Consider the following 24,086-nt stretch of genomic DNA (forward strand, 5'->3'; position numbering starts at 1 on the left):
AGGTTGGAAAGTGCTGTAAGGGCAGTATGAAAGGACACACAGTCTGTGTCTGCTGTCAAAAGTCTAAAGTTTACTTTTTGGGTAACATCCATAACAGGACAGAACTATGGCCAGATTAACCAGGGTCGACTATTAGAGTCAGCGAAGAGGAGCTGCTAGACTACTTACGCCAGTTTCTATCTTTGTGAGGCTAATACACAGATCTGTTTTAGCAACAACACTTTAAATATAGATTCTCTCTCTTGAACTGAAGAACACCGACACTTATTTGCGTTAAAATGAAACAGGTGGTACAGGTACTCCCAGAACATCCCAGGAAGGTTTTTCCATTTGGATTGGGTAACCAAGGAGTTCAACTTAATTTCACCAAAGAGGAGTGAGAAAAAGTTGCTCGGAACTTGAATGTCTGGACAGAAATGGAGGGATATACTGATTTACACACACTTTGTGTCACATTTGTAGTATGAGCACAATCAGAGTAAATGCATTATCTCTCTTAAACGTCATTGATCCAAAGTGTTATGTTATGTTAGTGTCATGTTATTTGATCTGTAGACTTTGTTGCAATTCCAATAACGAAGCCAATAAGGTAATAATGTAATGGAAATATAATAATTGAGCCAATAACATAATAATATATCAATATAATTTTATTTAACTTTTTATTATTGGATATAACTGTGAAAATATATACTCTTTCTGTCTGTGTCTCTCTTCCTCTCTTTTTGTCGCCACCATTTGTTTTTGAACTTGATGGTTAGAATTATTATGTACAGCCCTGCCTTCAGTTCTTAGTGCCATTTAAGTTCCAAAACATATGTTTACAAACACAGACAATCACTGATATAGTGCATAGAGACCAATGATATGAAAACTATGCCTCTTTGAGGATGATGTATTCTCAAATGAAATGACCACACATGAAAAACGCAATCTTTATTAAACCTTCTTAATGCTATCAATGCCTACCTCAAGGACATGAGAGCACATAAATAGACAGAGGATAGGAGGACAAACAAGATGGCCACCAAACCAGCCAAGGTGTACTCTCACTGGCAGGGAACAACCGGTCAGACCCACCAAGAGCTGAGGTGGAAGAATACCAGACGGGCATATGGGAAAGAGAGCCATCACAAAACACCAATGCCCAGTGGCTAATAGTGCCCAAATCAACATCAAGTGCAGCATATAACAGGGAGATGCACTATCACTACTGCTATGGAAACCATGAGAAGGCCACAAGGAAGTCAACCACAACCAAATACCTCCAGAGTGTCAGGCAAGTCCTGAAAATTCAGCTGAATGGTAAGAACAAGATCCGAGCCATCAACATGTATGCACTACCAGTAATCATATATCCAGCTGTGATCATAAGCTGGCCAAAGGAGGAGATAGAAGCCACAGATATCAATACAAGAAAGCCCCTCACCATGCAAGGAGGGTTTCACCCCAAGCCCAACACCCTGAGACTGTACGCTAAAGAGGGAGGCCGAGGACTAGTGAGCATCAAGGCAACAGTCCTGGATGAAACATCCAAAATTCAAGAGTACATCAAGAAAATGTCCCCAAATGACGAACTGCTAAGAGAATGTCCCAGACAACAGAAACCCAAAGAGAGTTCAGAGGAAGAGGAGCAGGCGACCTGGATGAACAAGCGCCTACACGGCATGTACCACTGTCAAATTGAACAAGTGGCAGATATCGAGAAAACCTACCAATGGTTGGAAAAGACTGAACTGACAGAGTGCACAGAGGCACTAATCATGGCAGCACAAGAACAGTACAAGAGCAATAGAGGCCAGAATCTATTGGAGTAGATCAGACCCAAGGTGGTTTAGAACAACAGGGCCAAGGTTCTGTGGGACTTCAGCTTCCAGACTGACAAACAAGTCAGTCAAAAAAGTTAATAATGCTAATAAGTAGCCTACAGTTAGCTATAGTCAGTTAACTTTGAGTACACTCTCAATAATGTTATATCCTCTTCCACTAAATATTTAAGATTTCGTGCGGTATATGCAAGAATTTTAACAAAATTAACTGAAGAAAATTAATCAGTGATTACCTTTCATCGTGTGTTAGAGAGAAAGCAAGGAACTTTGGAAAAGAAGAAAGTCAAGTATTGACATCTAGTGGGAATTATCTGAAACTGAAAAACAATTGTGATCTTCATTTGGAGATAACGTGATAGGCTAAGGAGCAGCAGACAGGACTAGAAATCATTCTAACCATCAAGTTAAATATACAAATACATGGAAGGAGGGAGAGAGAGAGATTTTATCATAGTTATATCCAATAATATAATGTTAAATAAAATGATATTGGTGTATCATTACCAGAATAAGATTTTTTTTAACAGGCCAATGATGTAATAAGTTATTACATTATTATTACCCGTGTGTATATTATTAACAGATAAATAAAATAATTGACAGATTCAAGTTTTAACTTTAAAACTGCCCGCTCAGCCAAATAGTTGATCACATGTTGGGACACAATATCACAAAGAGAGGGATGCCTAACTTAAATCAACCTGGTTGAGCCATCTCTACCACTCGGTAGAGGTATGTTAGGCTATAAATAATTCCACTATAGTGCACTGTTTTTACATAGTATGCTTCTTCAACGACGTCAGAAACACAAAAATCTGGCTTGACATATTGACTGTTTTGGAGAAAATCTTGAGAGATAGTAGTATATATATATATATACATATATAAAATACAGTACCCCTGTGGACCCCCTAGTGGTTGCAGACCCCCTGTTGAAGACCTATGCCCTAATCAACAAAATGGCTTCTGACCGATATATAGGAATGAATGGGCAGCGCTGTAGTTTCTTAACTTTTGAATAATGTATATCAACTGCCCTAAAATTAAAAGATATTCAAATGAAAGGAGCATCAGTGATTCACTATTTTGCTTATTCCTGTGTTTTCTTTAATGAATAATTCAGTGAGGGCATAGAAGTGCTACTATGAAACATTAATAATCACTGAAAATAGCATAATGCTGTGAATCTGAAAATCTGGGTATGAAGTCAGTGTAAAACTACTACAAAAAGGTAAATATGATTAGATTGATATTAAAGTTGAGTACGGACTTGGAACATAGAACCTGGAACTAGTCTAAGTCTTCCATTAGAAAAGTCACCTTTCAATATGTCATGTTTATTTATATTGTTTTGCCATTACAAGTTAAATTTTACCAATAGAAACCAGCAAGGCAATCAAGAAGCCAGAGTTTCCCAAAGCCAAGAGAGCCAAGATGATGGATTTTATGAAAGACCCCTGAAAAGAAAAGTGAAAATTAGAAAGAGCCATCCCAAGATCGCTGAACTGTTCCACATAAACATTTCTCATTACAGTTATGAAACCTGTCTCATTCAGCATGTTTGGTCATGCCCTTGGAAAATGCTTTCAGTCAGAGTCCAAGTGATATCCCCTTATTCTATCAATGGTATAGCCTCCACATGAAATAATCATAAACTGTGTCTCCTGCACAGGCCAAAACAGTTGTGACTCATCAGAGAATGGACATGGACCTTCTGAGGGTGTCCTGTGGTGTCTGGCTACAGAATGTTGTTGTGCCTCAGTGTGTACAATATTAGATTAAGTTTCATTGTATAGATAGATAGATAGATAGATAGATAGATAGATAGATAGATAGATAGATAGATAGATAGATAGATAGATAGATAGATAGATAGATAGATAGATAGAACCGTAAATGGTAGGTTAATATATATTACATATATATATTACAATATAGTTGCACAATGGCTTCTTTCCATGAGTCCACAAGTTTGAAGGCAACATACAAACACAAATAAAGACTCTGAAGCATAAGGACTGGAGCAGGTGCATCTAACTGTAATAAATTATTAATGATATGAATTACACCAGTGTCACAAGTCAAAATGACAGATTTTAGCTTGGTTCTAAGAAAATATTATTACTGTAAGAAAAATAAAAAATGTACTTAGAAATGAGGTATGGGTTGTAAGCACATACCTGGCGAGTCTGCCCAGAAAGAATTCCCTGCTCATCTGACTCCAGTGCTGCAGGTCAAACAGATATGAGTTATTATTCATCCAATTCAAAATAAATGTTCCCAAATATATTACACAAAGAGTAATAAGTTACCCACCTTTTCTTTTATAAAAGTACTTGTGCATCAGAAGGAGGAATCGGAATGAAAACAGCCATGCCACATATCCACTCAAAACCTTTGTTACCCATGGATGAGGTAAGAGTAAAGATGACTGTTGTGGTCCTAGGAACATTGCTGCCACTGAGCGGAGAAAAAAATAAAATAAAAAAATAACAAGATTATAAATTCAATTTAAGTGCCTTGAGAAATTAGTGATTTTACGTGTAGTGCTGGTCCAGTTCTTTATATTGGGGAATGTGTCTGAGCAGACCTACCTGCCAGGATCTCAGTCATAGAGCCAACTGCCAAGTGAGCCCAGTTAAAGATAAATCTCCTGGACAGAGATACCAAATTAGTGTACAGTAATGTCACTGTAGCAACTGACAAAAGTAAAAAAAAAAAAAAAAAAAAATGTATTATGCATACCCGGAAGCATAGACAAGGAGAACTGAGTTTTAAAAATATAACCTGTGATGCAAGTCAGTTTGGGGTACAGTTAAGAAGACCCATTTTAAATGACAGATACAGGCGTGTCCATGATTAAGTGATGCATTGGTGCTGTAGTGGAGGCATTTCTCAAACAAAGCATACAGACAAAGCTGTATGTCATTTATTGAGGAGGTTTTGATGTAGACCTCCATGACAACAACTGAAAGTATGGATTCCTAACACTTGGAAAACTCAGGAAATCTGAGATCCATATTCTGAGGACTGTCTTGATATCATTCAAATGTCATTGGAAAATTTAAAAGTTAGTTAGTTAGTTAATGTAAATAGTGTTACCTGTCAGAGTTAGGAGGTGGTCTGAACACTGCTGATATTGGCTGAATCAGAGATAAAACCAGAACACAGCAGCCTAGATAGGGATGAGCACCTGCATGCTGCACACCAAAACACAGACAACAACAATTAATTCAGCAGTGACTGGTTGCAGGTTCAAACAAGCCATTCTAATGAATAAATACCACAAGACTTGCACTTTTATTTTAAAAAGTCTTCACTGCAGACAGATTCATCTAACACAAATGTAAGATTTGTTTTATAAGGTGGTTCAGAGAGGAGGGCATTCATAATTGACAAAACAGTATCCTTAGAATTTACTCCTGGTAATGAAATGACTTCTAAAATCCACCCATCCATTACACTTAAAATGTCCGGATGAGTGTGATTTTCTGTCTGCCATAAATTAAGCAACAAAGGGCATTTTCCTATTTCATGAAACAAAATTAAGTTTGAGTCACAGGAGCCTAATGTTGACTAGTCCTCTTATTGCCTCGAGCTGCAGGTATTTTGATGTGTGTGTGTGTGTGTGTGTGTGTGTGTGTGTGTGTGTGTGTGTGTGTGTGTGTGCCCTACCTTACTCCAGCCTTTCCTGTAACCAAATGGGAGGCAAAAGGCTACTACGGTCAGAGTCACAGTTAACATCATCAGGCCTCGATGAACCTACACAGAGAGACACACACGCAATATATATTTGCACTGCTACTCCTTTTGATTAGATTGTGTGTTAATGTGTGATAATGTGTGCATATCCACCTGGAACCAGACTCTCTGGCCAAACAGACTCTGATTTGGCCAATCAGGTTTATAGAAACTGGCAATGACGGTACCAACACTTCCTGTTAGCATCCAGGCTAACAGCATTAGTGCACCTGGACATGGAGAGATGATTCAGCAGTTACTGAGCTTCACTAGATAGGCTGGAAAGCCTGAAACAAGTTAGCCGACTGATATTACTTGCTTGCTAAGTTATTCTAATACTATAATGAAATGTTTTATTACATGTCCTGTAGACAGAGGTAGATAATGTGAAAAGAAACATAAAGTGCAAGGCCACATAACGGTCATGGTCCTGGGTCTGCACTCCTGTTGCATCTACCATGTTTTTCCTTCAACTCGTGCTTCCTGTTGTCGGTTCCTTATTTGCTCTCTGTCTTTGTGTGTTTTGTGTCTCTCTAGTCAGTCCACCTGGACATCTCACAATCTTTCACTCATCAAGCTCTGGCAGTATTCATATCCTGGTCACTTGATTCTGTATTAATGTGGCACTAAGGCTAGGGACAAGTCTTTCACAAGTTTTGTTGTCCGTTGTCCCTTGTTTTCCTATATGCTCCAGGTTCCTGGGTCATCATACTTGGTCTTGCCACTTACATCACCCACTCTCCTGCTCAGCTCTCAGCTCAATGCCTTTTCTCTATCAGTCTTCGGCTCCATTAACCTTATCTCTCATGCTTCAACTTACCTGCAGCCAGTCCTGACAATCCAGCCAGCCACAACCAGCTGATGCTCACACACAAGCCAAACTCTGTCTCCAGCCTGCAATGCTTCCCTAGGAGTTCAGTTCAAGTCCACTTCTCTAGCTACCTCTTTGACTCACAATTCACTCTCTTAACATAAAACCCTGACTAACAAGGTCCTGCTTCTGGGTCCAGTTGTTGGTTCTTAGCAGATATTGTGTGACTGTACAGTCTGCAACTAACTGTAAAAAGTAAACAAGTAAGCTCTACTCACCATGCATTTTCATAATCATTGGTCCCCGGGAGCCTCTGAGGACTTCTGGAGGGCCAGTGATACGTTTTTTGTGAGTGGAGATTAATGGTTGTTGTCTGTGTCTCCTTATATTACCTGCAGGACAGAGAGACAAAGGTGCTGCTTGTAAAAAATCCTCAAAGAATAATAATATCCTAGTCTATGTGAACCAGGGGTCTAAAAGTACTTGATTACACAATTTTCATATATATATATATATATTTTTTTTTATTCCCCCAGTAGATTTCTAGCACTGCTCCAGAACTATTGTTTTATGTGTGTGCATCATGACTTTAATGATCTCCATCCTGACGTTAGTTAGACCTGCATAAAACTCAAATTTAACTCCATATCCAATGTAATCTCCGGTAATAAACAGAAATAAGGACACTGGTGATTGAGGAAATACATAACTTATTTACACGCAGCTCCTTATGCAACATGACTGCATCAATAATTAACCTTGTGCTGATATATGATTTGATACTTTCATTTGTAAATTTTTACTCATCAGTTAGTTAACAGCTACAAAAACAGAATATTATAAAAGGCACTTATTATGAGAAGGAAAAACTCCTCTTATACAGGAGCGCCCCTGTTGAGCAGGACCCAGGATGCATTGCATTCACACTATCAAAGGTGGACACATGCACCGTGAGACCACCTTCAAATGTGTCCTGTGGTTGTTCAGCCCTGTCTTTTACGCTGGCCACTTGCGATGAGATTGCCCAGATCGGCTCTTAATGCAACGTCTGAAGAGGCCCTGAGATGCCAGACACAAGGACACATGCTGCAATAGTATTTGACATAAAGATACCCCAAAAAACAAGGCATTTATTTCAATCACGAAGCCTTGTGCAATCATTTAAGCAAGATATTCCTTGCTGAAACACTGCTCCAATCCACAGCCAGCTTCCAGGGCCAGGAGATTACTATGCCAAGAGCATGAACACTGTTAAGAGCCACAAAATATTATTTTGTAACTCGACCAAAAAACTCCACAAGCACAGCAAAGATGCAAGATACAGTTATATTTATGTATGGCAGTGCTACCTAAATGTCATCACTCATGAATGTGATAGGTGTATATGGGTGATTATCATGCAATTGATAATGACTGACATTGGTATCAGTTGCCAAGATGGTAATGAATGGCAGTATCAGAGACATACTGTATTTAATTGTGGTTTAAGATACACAGCAAACTTTTTCAAATGTCGCTCTTTATAGCTGAAGTGAAGCTGCAGTGTTATACATTCCCATGACTTAACTCTTTCAAGGCCAATTCCTTATAAACCAGGATGTAAATAACTCAGACTAAGCAACAAATCAACAGGTAAAGCTGTATCCCCCCTGTGGGAGAAAATGAAGGACTATCTTATCTTATCTTAATGACATCCTGTTGCCTTAATAAAACTGACACCCGTTCTGAGACATGTTGCTGATCATACAAGCTGTAACGGATGAAAACTGTAAGTGAACAGATAAGACACAGGTCGAGTGCTGGGGTCAGCAGACTTTAAGTTTTCAAGGAGACATCTGTGTGCATACAATACAGTCTCTTACCATCATGAGCCTTCCCACTGGCCAGGAACACAAAGTACTCTTGGTCCAGGTCAAAGCGGGCTGGGTCCTGGCTGCTTAATTTGACTGGTCGACTGAACTTACACTGGATCGATCCATCTGACAGTCGCCACGACACTGACGAGAGACCAGTCTGCAAACACACAGAGAGAGGGAAGGGAAACATATTCTTTGACATGTTTGTTGTTTGTTTGTTGCTGTTATGTTTGTGCCTCACTTGGACCTTTGAAGAGCTTAGTTTAATACAAAGACTGAAAAAATGAGGGGATCTCCGTAGGGCTGGTTGCCAGATATGATCAGTCAGCACAGCTTTTGTTTTAAACGGGCATGGAACCACAGTTAGTATTATTCGTTTAAATTCACTTTTTTTTTTTTTGCCATTGCTGACGCCTTATTAGGAAACCCTTGTGGTATACTAAACTATACTAAACTTTAAGATTTCAGTTTGTGTACACAATATACACAAAAACATACAGCCGTTATTATGTATTCTAATGTTTAACAGAATAGTGTTCATTCAAGACAATATTTTTAAAGAAAAATTGTCTCTAGTCAAGTTTCTTTTCATTTTGCTTTACAGTTATATCTTTTAACCTCTGCTCTCTTGTTTTGTCCCATACTTTCTGCTTATTTATCATTATCTTCATTCAGGTAAAGCCTCCATGTGGTAATGCCAAATGTGTTTTGATTTGTTACCTGTGATTCATCCTCGGGGTGCGTTCTTCCACTGACATAGGCAGCATTCACTGACACCTTGTCCTCGTCTTGTACACAGATATACACATCATCATTGCCCTAGAAACACAAACACATGTATAAATATTAAGCATACACTGTATATGGTACATACAACAAAATATAGTTTGAGCTACAGCTGCAACATAAATTGTTCATGAGGGAATGTTGCTCAAAGCTTGTGCAGCACTAAGGAGTAAGTCCATTTTTCATACTTGAATTTGAACTGGAGCTGGCACTGTGTAGTTCATGCAAAATATTATTACACTGGAGAACTAGCAAGCTTACCATCCATGTGTCCCATGACAGAGCAAAGGCCATGTATCCCTCTTGTGGGCCACTCATCTCGAAAACCACAGACTGCAGAGAACAGCGATGTATATCAGTCTTGTCATTCCATAAAACTTCACCAAAATCACATGACCAAGCATTTTACCTGGAACTGAACACTGTGGCAAATTGAATGTTCGTGTTAAAATACATTGTGTTGAGAAGCATTTCAGGAGCCTGAGCATAGCGCACACTTGCAAAGTAAGAATTTCATTGTGTGGTCTGTTTTTACTATCCCATCTTAGACCTTGAATCTTCTGTTGTCCCCTTAAATAACAGGCTAATCAAACCAATAATTTATGGTTAACAATCAAACCGTTTTGTCTGGTCCCTCTGTAGACATGGACAGGAAGAAGCAGTGACTATCACGGACTGGATTGCAGCCCGGAGGGTCCAACAAGCAAGACTTCGATTGGCCGCAGCCATCAGACGTGAACTGAAAGCGCAAGATCAGATTATTAGTCACTTTAGGGGAATCACGGTCACAATCGATGGTTCATATTTTCTAACACTCACCGGTCCAGGCAGGATAGAGGGTGTGGTTGTTGGTACTGTCGGTGCTGTGGTGGACTGAGGTGTGCAGGGAGTAACACCATGTTGGCAGATAACTGGTCCAGGTTGCTTTACCCAAAATTTATTATAGTGCGCAACTACAGTCACACTGGGAAAATAAACATGTAGACAGACACATAACCAAAATGAACTGAAAACAAGTAACATTCTAAACTATTTAGTTGTATCTGTTTTAAGTGATAGTACACTGAGTATCATTGACAGACAGCACAGAACTGTTCCTGTTACAGTAGAAAGAGACATTCACAACTTTATCTCTGAAACATCTCACATGATCTGTCCATTTCATGTTCTCATTCCTGATCCTATCCATACTGGTCACACCCACAGAAAACCTGAGCCCTGCAAGATGCATTAGCAATAAAACAGTACGGTGGGTTGTAATAAGCTGCCTGCAAACAGCCTACTGGTTTGTTTTTATGGGTGGACAGTCCTTGATGCTCTCTGACCACTGACCGTAGTTTTTTCTGATATTTTCCCATGGTGGTCCATTCAAAAGGTGCAGGACCTCACCTCAGAATATTGTAAACCTCTGGTCAGTGTAGCTGCTATTCAGTTAGATATATCGTTAGCATTAAAGCGTGGAATAAACTCACAAAAACTGAATCGCTCCCGGAGCATCTTGAGGGGGATTCCAGGTGACAACCACCTCTGTCTGTCTGGCATCACTTGTGTGGCTCACTGCTGAGCCCTGGACACACACACACAGACACGCACACACAGTTTCAAATTCATCCGCCTTTTTTTTTTTTTTTTTCTCCGTACTATTTAAAAGGATTATTTTGTGTATTTTCTCATAGCAGTTTGTGCCTTTGTGAGTATCTGTGTGACACCTGGTGATTGTTGCAGGTGAGCAGCTGCGTTGTGCTCGAATTGGTCAGGGTGAAGGTTCCAACTGCAGATACTGAGCTCTGATTAGCTGCATCTCTGGCCTGAAGCAGGAACCCCTCAAAATATGTTGTTCCAGACAGGGTGACTAGAAACAATGTTTTAATATAAGTATTAAAAGATAAATATATCAAGTCTGTGCAGTGAACTTTCTTTTCCAAATGAAAGAATGTGTTATGGGGGATTTTTTTTTTCTAAAACCTTGTAACACAAGTTTGGTATTTGCAGTATTTGCATTAATTACCTTGGATGTGATCTCCAGGACTGAACGTGGTGGTGTTGGTTTTTATCCAGTAGGGGCTCTGGGCAGTTTGACCAGAGCCACCATGTTGGGGTGTCATGTTGCCACAGGACTTTGTGACCTTGCCATTAGAATAGCAATTTGCTGGCACCCAGTAACACCCCAAGACAGAGAAGAAGATGAGACACCACGAGCCCACAGGACACATCTGTGGGATAAAATATAAGCTGCAGCATGATTGTGAGTTAATACAGAAACGCCCTCATAAACATTTGTAAGTAGTTAAGGATCAGCAGGGTTTTGCTCCTTGTTCAACATCAAAGTGTAAATCAGGGAGGTAGTCATTCACTCAAAATATTTTCTTTGGATCTTGCTTGTTAAAAGTTAAAAACACTGAGGGAGAAGCAATGGAATTTAAATGACCTAAAGAGAGAGAGAAAGTTGACTCAATGACAATGAGTCAGTGAATCTGAAGTTTAACTATGGCTACAACTAGCTATTTGCTAATGTCTTATTATTTCTTTTCATAAAAAACAATTAAGTAATTTAACTAATAACTTATAAAACAAAGCCGTCACGTGTTCAAAGAGAACTCAAAGGAAATGCAGCAAAACTGAATTTATCATTAAATATTTAGCATTTTTACATGAAACACCAGTTTAACTAGTCATTATTATGGACTGATGATTTCTGCTGTACTCTTTGTGAATACATCACTACATTTTACATACATGTGCACTCGTAAAAAAAAAAAAAAAAAAAAAAAAAAAAAAATTTACTAGAGCTGTGAAAGGAGTAGAGTAGTAAAAAAGTGGTATAAGGTCAAAGGTAATATATAAGTGCCTTAAAATTCAAGTTACTGTAAGTATACTGTTGGACTAAATAGTTTCATCCCATCACTGAAAGCAGGTTCAGACTCGTAACGTTAACATGGCAAACTTCTAGACGTCCGGGCAAATGTACAGAGAATTTATAGCCTGTCTTGGTGGCATATTTTCACTAGTTATCATATGCACCACATATGAGCAATAAAGGGGTTACATAGTCACAGTACAACTGAACTCAAACCAATATATGCTGAATTTATACAGTACATATATAAATAACATTCTAGTGCTTTCTAATTAATTATTTGTGTGTACTTTTGACCAAATAGTCTGATTAGTTAATGTTTCATCCCCTCAAAACGTCCTGCTCCGTGACTTAGAGTCACCTCTAAGTTTTCCAGGTCACAATGTATCCAAGCAGGAAGAAGCAGAGAGATGACAAACCATAAGGAGGAGATTTTCTATTCTGTCCAAATCACTGCAACACATTGGTAATGAAAAACATTCCAATAAGAAGACTCTGCACCTTGACTTTGTTAAGAAACCTGCAGGCTAACAAAGATCGTACAATTCACATGCAGCTCATATGAGTTGTGTATTTCTGCACAAAAGAACATTTAATATACTGTAGTTGTTGTACTCACCTCTCTGCTCGAGAAGAAGGAAAAACTGTCTCAACTGTGGAATAACCAATATTATAAGAGTGACTACATATGCGCGTGACTATGAGTAATTGTCTATGGCTGTCTGCTTGAGTGTGTTTCAAAGGTAGCACAGTGTCATGTTGTAGAGGTTTTATAGCCCGATAGATGGACTTTTGGAATTGCCAGATATGACTTGTCAGTCCAGGGGAGAAAAGGTGGAGAAAAGGCGGAGAAAAGGTGGAACTAATTTTCAGTTGCACCTGAGCATTTTCATTTGCTCGTGTTTACATGTTATTTTTAAGATCCGGAAACTACATCGACCCACTGACTGGACTGTAGCTGTGCATAATCTTTTTCAGTCACACGAATGACACGCCCCCCGCCTGCATTTAGGATGGTTAGCGGAGGACAAACAAAATGTGAGCAGACAACAGGGGAGGTTTAACTGAAGATAGAAAAACAGAAGAAAGACAAGCGGATACCGAGACAAACTCAGCAAAGACGCTAGGGACAGGTACTTGGCCAAGTCGGTCACTATAAATATCAGTCCATTCGACCGGAGGGCAAACAGCTGGATCTCCGACGCAGAACTGCTGCCTCCAACTTCTTCACTGGACATCATGAAATATCCGGTATATGGAATAACTGCTTAAGAAATTATAAATCCCTTGAAGCTCATACACACTTCTTCAAATATTCTCTAAATCTTTTATTTGATTTATCTAGCGTTGGGTCGTCTGCATGTTGAAGAACAGTAGTGAATAACACCAGAGTTATGTAAAATGTCATATACTTTATTGTTAAAGCAGGTTGCAATGTATTAAAAACTCAAACACTATACAAAACCAAACAGATCACTTCACATGTTAATTTACTATTCTGCATGTTTTCAGTGTTTTTTTTTTTTTTTTTGTGAAGAATACAGTCTGAAACTTAACACTTGATTTAGCTGTTATAACTTTAAACTACAACTGCACACAGGTTTGTGAGCGCACAACACACAGTGACAATCTTATCCAAAAGAGTGACATCCTCACCTTCACATGGCATCTTGTTGATGGGTATGGCTCCACTTAATATTTTGTATTTCTGACTAAAATTTCCAACCACCCTTTCAATGTGGGTTCTCAGATGTGCTATTTTTCCAGTTTCCTCCACATCTCTGGCAGCTAGCTGACAGCTGCCTTTTGTCAAGGCTGGAGGTTTGACCTCTGCGCACAACATGCCTATATTTTCCTGTATTTCAAAACCTTTTTCAGCCAACACAACATCACCAGGCAACAAATTGTCAAGAAAGCCACTGTTCAGGGTTAAATGTTCGTCACTTGTATGGCCTTCCCATCCTCTTGAAAGGAAACAAATAGCTCCCCTGGGTGTAATACCGACCAAATATTTCATGGTGTGGTTGCGTTGGAAGGAGGAAAGCATTTTGGCAGGTGCTTCCAGATTTGATGGTGTCTCTGTGAAAACTTCAAAGCAGTCAATAATCACTGCTACTCTGTGTCCAAAGGCCTCCACAAACTGATGAGGCATCATTTTGTGCAAAGTGTCTCTATCTGGCCACACAATAGCACGCTTCAGGTTCACATACAAAAATGACACAGTTTCACTGAATGTACTATTCACTGTGTTTGGGGAAACACGGAAGAGATGGGCTAGGTGTTCTGCAGGTAGATTCAATCTGAGGCGCATGAAGGTTATCAAGAATATTTGAAATGGAGTCAGAACTTTGTTTTGGGTGGACATGAGCGGCAGCAAAAAATTGAATAAAGTCATGAAGGTTACCAGGTTTGGTAGACCAGTATAGTACTTCACTTTCTCATCATCTTCTCCAAAGAAGTCATCAGAGATCCTGAGTTCATCAAGTTCACGCCGCAGCTCTCGGTTCTCTTCTAACAGACGGTTCACTTCCGTACACATGAGCATGCACAAGTTACATTCAGTCTGGTCAACCTCCTGGTTGGTGTTGTGGGATTCATGCCCAGAGCTTAGCAGGACTTCTGCAGCTTCCTCTTTCCCCACGTCTTTCTGTAGCGGGCCACTGTCTTCTGCAGCCTCCTGTGTCACCTCATTAACAATGTCTCCCGCCTGCTGGACGCCTGTCTTGGCTGCCTGCGCCCTGCTCTTCCTTAGCTGTTCCCGACGACTTCGCCTTGCAGCGCGTGCTGCGTCTGTGGGCTTAACCGATGTGTGGCCCAGATGTAGGGACGGAGCCCAGTCTGGGTCAGTCTCCAGCATCTCATATGCAGGCTGACCTACAATGGCATGAGAAGAAGAAGAAGAAGAAGAATTTGCGTGTGTATCATATAACACCTTTAATACTGTTTGTAGAACACCTTTGAAAAGTAAATCAACAACACAATGTGCTAAAAAATGAATCCACTGCTGACCGTCTTCCGTAACTTTATGAGACAGCTGACCACAACATAATATTGTTATTTATATAACAACATTTCTATGAAGGTTCTCCAGGTCATAGTAAAAGCATTTAAAAAGGCGATAGGACTTGTAGAGGTTTGAGAAGATGTTTTGCCACTCGTTCCGAGTAGCTTCTTCAGTTCTAAGGGACTGTGAAGTTGAGGTTTAAATATGAAACTCTGTGGGTAAAATCAGAAACTTGCTTGACTTGTTTCTGTAAGAAACAAGAAACTGGTGCAACTAATTGCCATTAACAGCTGGGTACTTACCTGCGATTAGATTTCATTCCCTATGAATGGTATTCTAAAGCCCCTTTCACATCAAGCACATTTTTGCTCGATGTGAAAGGGTCGACCCGGGTCAAATGACCCGGCAATCGACCCGGGGTTTTATCGGCTCGTGTGAATGGGGTTGAAACTTCTTGGGGACAGAAGTTAGGACTGGATTGTAAATTGATGGCAGAATATATCTGAGCCTGTATGAGTTATGTTTGAGGAAATGCTGCATGCACTATCTAATTTTGTTCTGATTTCATTGACAACAGTCGTCATAGGATTCAACCAACACAATCTTTTAATTAACTGTGTGCCAACTTTGATTACAACAATACCACAGTGATTCAGACTTTTGATCTTCAAAGACTTGGCTTTCAATCCTGTATTGTGTTGCACATGTCAGCATTAACAAAAAAGTTGACTTGACAACTTACTTTTTGTATGTTCTAAATAGTTTGCAATAAACCTGGAATGATAACAGTTGTTTTTTGTTTCTCCAATCGGACGATTCTCTTAAACCCACCTGTCTTCTCTAGCTAAGATTTGGACGTTCTTATCTTGAAAGGAGTGTCCTTTGTCCTTCGGGTGCAGGGGGACCGCTGAATCTGATGGGTTTTACCCCAACTTCTCACCAGTCCCCTAGAACTGAAAATGCTTCAGTGGCTTCTGTAAGTCCAGTTGCCTTTTAAACGCCTTTGGATATTTAACATCTTACCTTTGTGAAAATGCCGGGAGCAAACACGCACATACGAAGACATTTTGTGGAATGTGATGTCCTTCCGTTTCACTGCAGCAACCCATGCAGTCCGACGTCTCTTCGTTATATTCTCTACCTGCTTCCCGAAGCCTCTTTTCCAGGTGGGAAAAGTGAAAAATCTGATGCCACGATCAACTTTTCTGCTGTGTGAATTACTGCTACATCCGTTCACGCAGCATGAATAACCCATTTCTCACAAAGTGCAATAAATCCTTCTCGTCTCTGAATGTCCCGCACTACTTCTTCTTCTTCTTCTTCTTCGTTTGTTGGTAGGTAGCAACCATGTCTTTAGGAGCATAGCGCCACCTACTGTATCGGACTAAGTAACCTGGACATTACGTCAAAATATCAAATACCGTCACACTGTGTCAAATATTCTACAGTTACTCTCTGTACATCTTTTACCCCCTCTCCTACCGTTTCCAATACAGCCTCAATATTCCACATCTTTCCCATTAATCTTATTCGCTCCTCCCTGTGTTTCCTACAGTGTAGCAATATGCGTTCCACATTTTATGTCATTTCACACTCCACACATTGTTGTTTTGTTTAGCCTTTTATGGTCGAATCATAGTCTGGTTAGACCTGCCTTTTAGTATGTTCGAGCTGAGAGGAGCGTTCATTAGTGTTTGTCAACCTACTCCTGGAAAAGGTGGTGTATGCTACAAAATGTTGGCACACCTGAGAGATGATCCACTTAGGTTGTTTAGGGTTTGGGAATCTGGTCAACTTCCCTCAGTGTGGAAACAAGCAATAATACCAGTACTAAAACCAGGAAAAGACCCCTCAGATCCATCTAGCTACAGACCTATTGCCTTGATACCACATATGTGCAAAATCTTGTAACGAATGGTCACAGAAAGGTTAACATATTTCCTACAAAGTAAAGCTCTTCTGTCTCCACATCAAAATGGGATCCGTAGGGGTCAGAAAACAATGGAGTATTGGATTCAGTATTGTGTGTGGAATTAGACATCAAGAAAGCACAGACCAACAAGGAAGTGGTGATGTTGTTTTCTTTGATGTTGAAAAATCATATGCCCTGGAAAGAAGGACTAGTCATTAATTTGAAATCACTAGGAATTGGTGGAATAATTGGGTGTTGGACTTCTTACTCAACAGGAAAATACAAGTAATAGTAGATGCAGAATACTCCAGTGTGTATGAGGTGAGCATTCCAAATGGATATAATCAATGAAAGGGCTTGTATTCACAGATTTCATCTGTGTCCCTGCTCATGTGGGTGTGGAAGGAAATGAGCATGTGGACATTCTGGCCAAAGCCGACACTCATCTATATCAAATACAAAGACATGCGGGAGAATTATTATAACACGTCTGAGTATTGGTCATACAGGTTTCAATCACATATTACACAGAATAGACAAACACCCAAGTGGAAAATGTACTACTTCATGATGCAATCACACCATACATATTTAGAAGCAGTAAACTGCAGCATAGAAAATAGTCTGGTAGGAACCAGTGTCTCGCAGGGCAGTGTTCTAAATGCTGTGTAATCAAATACACCGGTATGCTGGTATATCAAAAATTCATATCACACGAAAAAATAAAAAATAAAAAAATACCATTAACGCCCAGCCCTAGGCTATGCTGAGGCCGTGTTAAACGTGCTGCTGTTACTTGCCTGACAGACTGCTTCAGTGTGTCTGTATGTTATTGTGTACGTTAACAGACTGGTGTTCAGCTGTGTTGTCATTTATATTTTAGTTAGTTTTCTGTTTCCATGTGTGCTACTGTAGAACAGTAGACTAATTGATAAGTCCATTTCTCTTGAGGGGAGGAGAGAAAATCTCAGAGTTTTATCTTTTGTTGTTCGAAGAAGAATACACAACACAGCAACGTCTCCTTTGTTTTCACCCATGAGGGAGCGTGGCCTTGCCAGTGAAGTAAGGTTACTCTCGTGTATTTATCTAGTATATACAGTCACGGTATATATCTATGCCAATTACGCATACGGAAGTTGGCAATGAGACATCCCCCGGAAGTAGTTTATTTTAAATGTAACGTAGGTAACGTTATAGTTTTGAGTGTGTGTGTGCACTCAGCTAAAATTCAGTCCTATCGATTTACCGCAGAAAAGGTAGTTTCGCGGGTGAAGTAACTATGTCTGTAGTTCCAATTTTGAGAGAGTTTATCACGGAGCGGCTAACTGCTGCTACGGAAGAAATATTGGGATTCGTTGAAAGAGCTGTGGTCCATTACGAGGAGGTGATCGATCGTCAGCGCAAACTGCATCACCCAGAAGAACGACATAAAGCTACACAGAATAGGTCTGTTCAAGTACAATGGTCTGAATGAAATGAAACACACAGTATGTAGAACAGACAGGGGGAGTGGCTCAACTATTGTTGTGTTTTAATTTTCTGGAAGTTGCAAAAAAATGCCTCTGTTATCTGATACAAACAAGGAAGAACTTATCAGGCTACGAACTAGTGTATTTGAATAAAGCAAAAAGTGAGTATGATATACGATCTAGAGCAAAATGGAGAAAAATAGTTCCCATTTCAGTAGATTGGCCCCAAAAGGGCCTGAGACCCTTTCCCTCCAACAACAACAACAAAGGCTTCACATGCAAGTGAATCATTGATATTACTCATGCTTACATTTTGTGTTTGAGTTTTTCTTCCAATGAGAACATTTTTGGACGGGATTAGTAGGGATTTGGAGACGTTTGTCTCAGTGAGGGACAGGAGGACGCTGGATAAACTGCTCTCCATGATGGACACTCCATCCCACCCACTATACAGTACCAAGCATTAGAGGGGCAGATGAGTTCATTCTCCGGCAGACTGATTTAGCCAGTCATCTTATGCTTAGAATCAAACATGCACTTTATATCTGCTGAATTGTTACTCATTTGGTGGGAATCCTAAACATTAACAGGAAACTGGAAATCTCTCCAAGAAAATCAGTGTCCTAATAAGCTGCTCCTTGGAGAAAATCCTGACCTGACATTGATCCGGGATTTGTCTCTGAAAATGGAAGAATGTGAAATGATCTGGTGAAATTTTCTGAAAGGTGTTAAACAACAATTCTGTTGGATATGTTTTCATTAAGAGTACATTAACAAGCAGGAATGGGCTTTATTACAGCAGCAGCTCTAAGAAGAGGAGCTTCTAATTAGCTATACCAGACAAAAGTTTCCATCATTTCCTTTCATACCACCTGAGAATCATTTACAATTAGACCCATATATATTTGGACAGTGACACAATCTTTATTTGGACCCTAAATGCCACCATATTAGATTTAAATTAAACAACTAAGATGTCATTGAAGTTCAGACAAAAATATCCTATGAAATGATTAGGAATTACAATCATTTTTATACACTGTCTTCTCATCTTTTAATATGTCGTTGAGAATCCTCCGCAGACAATGACTGCCTGAAGCCTGGAACCATGGACATCACCAAATGCTGGGTTTCCTCCTTTGTGATGGTTTGCCAGTTCTTTACTGCTGCTGTCTTCAGTTGCTGCTTGTTTGATGGTCTTCATACCCTAGCTTTTGTCTTGGGTAAGTGAAATGCATGCTTGTTTGGGTTGAGATCTTGGTGAGTAACTTGGCCAATGCAGAATATTCAGCTTTCTTGCCTTAAAAAAAAAAAAACTCGTGGCAGTATGTTTTGTGTCATTGTCCATTTGTTCTGTGAAGCACTGTCCAATACACTTTGGTGCATTTCAATCTGAACAGAAAGTACATCCCTATATGTTTTAGCATTCATCCATTACTTCTGTCTTCTGTCACATCATCAATAAATACCAGTGACCCAGTACTATTAGAAGCCCTGCATGTCTATGCCATTACACTGCCACCGCAATATTTTACAGAAGATGTGTTGTGCTTTGGACTATGAGCCATACCAAGCCTTCTGCATACTTCATTCTTCCCATCATTGTGGTACAGGTTGATCTTAGTTTCATCTGTCCTAATAATGCTGTTCTATACCTGGGCTGGTTTCTTTAGTTTTTTGACAAAGTCTAATCTGGCCTTTCTATTTTTGAGGCCGATTGATGGTTTGAACCTCGTGGTGAACTCTCTATATCTCATGAAATCTTCTCTATATGGTGGACATGGATATCGATACACCCACTTCCTGGAGAGTGTTCTTCACTTGGGTGGATTTTGTGAAGTGTTTGTTTTCACAGTGGAAAGGGTCTTATGGTCATCCACCACTGAGTTCCCGAGCTCACCAGTGTGTTTTCCGTTTCTCAGAATGTACTAAGCTTATGATTTGGCCACGGCTAACATTTCCGCTACCCCTCTGATGGATTTCCTCTTTTTGTCCAACCTCAGAATGGTCTGTTATACTTTCAGGAGATGTCCTTTGACTGCTGCCACATCTGGAATCAACTCCAGACCTTTACCTACTGAAATGATGAGATCCAATTACTTTTGGTCCCTTGAGAAAGAGGTGGCTACATTTTTAAAGAGCTGTAATTTCCAAACCCTGCCTCCAGTTTGGATATACCATCAAATTACAGCTGAGAGCCTGCACTTTAAGTCCGTATTGAGTATACAACTGTATCTTGAACATGTTTTGGTAAACAGCTAAAATAACGACACTTGGGACAAAGTCTAAATATATATGGTTTGTAAGTTGTATGCTTGTGAGTGAAAGCCTACAAAAATCATTCATCTACAACATTTGTCTAAAATCACTAATTATGTTGAACTCAATTCTATTTAACCTCATTATCATCTCATTTTCTATTACCTCTTATCGTCACCAGGGTCGGGGGGGTTGCTGGAGTCTATCCCAGCTGTCACTGGGCGAGAGGCGGGGTACACCCTGGATAGGTCGCCAGCCTATCACAGGGCTAACACAGAGACAAACAACCATTCACACTCACACTCACACCTAGGGTCAATTTAGAGTCACCAATCAGCCTAACGAGCATGTCTTTGGGTGTGGGAGGGAACTGGAGTACCGAGAGAAAACCCACACAGACACATGGAGAACAAACTCCACCCAGAGAGGCATGAGCTGGACTCAAACCTGGACCTTCTTGCTGGGAGGCATCAGTGCTTTCTATTTAACCCTTTAAAAATATTTTTAAACATATTTTAAAAAGTTTTTGAATCAGTTAAAATATCTGCTAAAAAAAACATGTGGCCTGTGGTTTACTGCTATTTTTCCATCACAAACACTGCCCGGCATCTGTTGGCAGGGGTCCATTTCTCACTATGAGAATTATCCCTCCAGCAGGAGCAGAAGTAAGTGGCTCAATGATTAACTTTTACATTCTTTATCTTCAATCACATGTCTACTCACTACTGAGAAATCCTCCTCCTTAGGACAATTGTATCCTGAAGTAGCTATACCAACAGCTGAAGGAGACCGTTCCAACTCTCCAGTGGTTCTGAATCAGGCCCACTGCCATGGCAATCAGCACTGTGAGATCACGTAATATACCTTATAAAGATGAAGGACTAAACTACTCCTCAAGAATGAAACCAAAGCCAGTAGGTGTCTGGCTGCACTGTAGGTCATGAACTCCATCCCCTCTATGTTAGTGGATGGGACTTGGACCAAATTAAGGCGGTACAGGGGAATAGGGTAAAATTTTTAGAATAGAAATCACCATGAAACTTCTCCAGTGTCTGTGTATTTACATTTAACATGCAAATTATGAGTTATCTAAGTATGTAAATGCTAAATGTGCCATAATTTGCATACATTTCCGGAACAGAAATCTGAATAATGGCTAAAGTGAGTTTCAAAATCATGTTTCATTTTGTTAACATATTAGATTTCCAGGTATTTACAGAGGGAATTTTGCATATCTCTTTTTATCACTCCATAAATCACAAAATACTGTCAAAAGGCCAAAACAATTGAATTTTGCATGTTTTTGTGAGTAAAATGCTATATAAATGAGGTTCTGAATGAAATATAAAAAATCCCCTCTGTAAATACCTGAATGTAGTTGGAATAAAGCTGGAAAGTTTGGTATGTGTAAGTGCTGCTGAAGTGGAGATTTCTGGCTGAGAGTGACAGAAAAGCTAATTTTGTGAAAACAACATTTAAAGCTTTCATACAATCATATTAACGTATATAATATCAAAACATCAGCTTTAGAATTTCAGTTAGTTAATTCAAGCGTGAAACATGAATGATGAGCTATTGCTGATCAGTGCGACCGTCTCCACCTTCGTCTCCATTTTACAGCCAGATGAACTCAGATGAGTCTGAATTCCCCTGTCTTTCATGTGGTTTTTCCTTGACTTTTCTTGCAAAATTTGAGGTGTAATTTTCTTCTTAGATAAGACTTCACAGCATTTTTAAAGGTCCCTCACAGATAAACTCAGACTGGCAGAATATCCGGTCATGTGACATTTTTGAACAAATCACGTTGTCAGAAATCAACACCAGCCAACATCGGCCTTTCTACTTTCACGACCTACTTTAACGATGGGTTGCCAAAACAAAGGATATTTGGACCCAGTAGTCTTCTGCAGGAGAAAAAGAGCTTCACAACAGTACCTCATATGCTTGCAGTGCTACAAGCCTGTTAAGAAAATTGATATTATGATCACCTCAACAATGAGGGAATCACTGTCCCCGCTTCTCATTTCTCCAACCACTTCTCAGATCTGACAGATTGACGCCATCATCAGATCACCCCCAACTCCACTTTACAACTCTCACACTAGGGCTGCACGATTCTTTTTTTTGTTTAGAATTGAGATCACAATTCTTTGGCATGATTTTTTTTTTCTTTTACAAAATTATATTATATTTTATATTATTGTATTATATTATTATTATTATTGCACTGATGAACTTTAATAAAAGTAACAAAAAAAAACATTCAAATGGTCGTTCTAGTACAGTATCAAACATTGAGATTTCCTTAGAATGTAAAGCATGTTTGAACAATAGGCTTGTTAGCTTGTTAACCATCCATTTAATTCTCTTTACCGCTGACTTCTCTCTGCTTCTCTACCTCACTGTTTCCACACACTCAGCTGCTCTCTATCAAACAAGTCTTTTGTCATTAATGACTTGATTTTAGATAACAACATAGATTGTCTCTTTTTAACTGAAACGTGGCAGTCCTCACGAGTCTTCCACGCCAAATTTTGGAATGGTAAAAGAGGTGGTGGAACTGCATCAATAATCTCAGATGCTATTTTAACAAAGGAACTTTTATCAATAATTCAAACCACATATGACGAGGTCATAATAACTGATGATTTTAATCTGCACATTGATGACAATTCAGATCCCACCATTACTGAAGGCTTAAATATTTTAAGCTGCGTGGATTTTAAGCAACATGTCACACAGCCCACTCACAACAGAAGACACATCCTGGACCTGGTCATAACTCTATCAACTTGTGTGTTCTCTGTTGTTGGCCTGGCTGTGTCAGACCACTATTGTGTATTTTTGAATGTCACCAGTTTTATCCAACAGGAGACCCCAGTGAGAACAATGAGAAAATGTTTTCGTACCTCTGAAGTGCTGCAAATTTTATTGAGATTTTACACAATACTCCTGCTGTGACTTTACCTGCAATTTTATCCTTGACAATTTTAGCAGTAAATTGAAGTCAGCTCTCGACTCAGTGGCTCCATCTGTATTAAAACATTAAAAACCCAAACCTAAACCCCCATAGAGAAATGCGCAAATCAAAAAATTCATCAATCATGAAATATTACAGAAAAAACTCAAAACCTACAATAATGCCATCAAACGGGCAAGAACCTCCCATTTCGCCAAAGTCATTTCAGATAGAATAACCATAAAGTTTTCTTCTCTACAATCAATCTTTTAATTAACCACTTTTAAAAAGTCCTCTGTGATTCCAACAACTGCTCCACGTGAAGACTTTGTAGACCACGTCAGTAGTAAGACTGATATCATTAGATCCACTTTTTTTTTTTTTTTTTTATCACAAAACAACATTTAACAGACCAGACCCGTTACTTTTACCTGAGGAAACACTCGAGCATTTTGTCTACAGTGAACCACAGTCCCGAGACGGCCCTTTTGATGATCTCAGGTGAAATTTGGACTCGCAGAAACTTTCAGTTCTTGTGCTACTAGATCTAAGTGCTGCTTTGGACACAGTAGATCACCACATTTTGCTAAACAGACTCAGAAA

General features: G+C 39.5%; 2 protein-coding genes across 3 annotated transcripts; both read right to left on the minus strand.

The window, feature by feature from the left end:
* Positions 1-2,913: 2,913 nt before the first annotated feature.
* frrs1a (ferric-chelate reductase 1a) lies at positions 2,914-12,634 on the minus strand. Of its 2 annotated transcripts, XM_047588578.1 has the most exons (18): positions 12,500-12,603; positions 12,242-12,333; positions 11,032-11,236; positions 10,733-10,875; positions 10,496-10,590; positions 9,843-9,987; positions 9,643-9,762; positions 9,285-9,356; positions 8,958-9,056; positions 8,244-8,394; positions 6,660-6,773; positions 5,685-5,800; positions 5,505-5,591; positions 4,932-5,029; positions 4,424-4,482; positions 4,146-4,289; positions 4,010-4,056; positions 2,914-3,286 (listed from the first exon to the last, which is right to left on the minus strand). In XM_047588578.1, the coding sequence occupies exons 3-18, from the start codon at positions 11,234-11,236 to the stop codon at positions 3,194-3,196; spliced, it is 1,788 nt and encodes a 595-aa protein (XP_047444534.1). In that variant the 5' UTR covers positions 12,242-12,333; positions 12,500-12,603; the 3' UTR covers positions 2,914-3,193. The 2 variants fall into 2 exon arrangements, with proteins under 2 accessions (XP_047444534.1, XP_047444533.1); XM_047588577.1 differs by lacking the exon at positions 12,242-12,333 and having other exon boundaries at positions 12,500-12,634.
* Positions 12,635-13,277: 643 nt separating this feature from the next.
* On the minus strand, positions 13,278-16,204 carry LOC125010113. Its single transcript, XM_047588476.1, has 2 exons — positions 15,908-16,204; positions 13,278-14,754 (listed from the first exon to the last, which is right to left on the minus strand). Exons 1-2 carry the CDS (start codon positions 16,137-16,139, stop codon positions 13,460-13,462), a joined length of 1,527 nt encoding a protein of 508 aa, XP_047444432.1. The 5' UTR covers positions 16,140-16,204; the 3' UTR covers positions 13,278-13,459.
* Positions 16,205-24,086: the final 7,882 nt, after the last annotated feature.

The sequence above is a fragment of the Mugil cephalus genome, chromosome 7 (genome assembly GCF_022458985.1).
Source record: "Mugil cephalus isolate CIBA_MC_2020 chromosome 7, CIBA_Mcephalus_1.1, whole genome shotgun sequence".
Classification (NCBI taxonomy): Eukaryota; Metazoa; Chordata; class Actinopteri; order Mugiliformes; family Mugilidae; genus Mugil; species Mugil cephalus.

Bases quoted from the DNA above. Each gene is read 5' to 3' on its own strand.
- LOC125010113 (XM_047588476.1), bottom strand. From the start codon at position 16,139: ATGGGTTATTCATGCTGCGTGAACGGATGTAGCAGTAATTCACACAGC. The intron at 14,755-15,907 runs GTAAGATGTTAA...ATGCCATTGTAG, and splicing joins CTCCCGGCATTTTCACAAAG to GTCAGCCTGCATATGAGATG.
- frrs1a (XM_047588577.1), bottom strand. From the start codon at position 11,236: ATGTGTCCTGTGGGCTCGTGGTGTCTCATCTTCTTCTCTGTCTTGGGG. The intron at 8,395-8,957 runs GTAACAAATCAA...GTGTGTTTGCAG, and splicing joins ACCCCGAGGATGAATCACAG to ACTGGTCTCTCGTCAGTGTC. The intron at 5,592-5,684 runs GTGGATATGCAC...CTCTCTGTGTAG, and splicing joins GCCAGAGAGTCTGGTTCCAG to GTTCATCGAGGCCTGATGAT.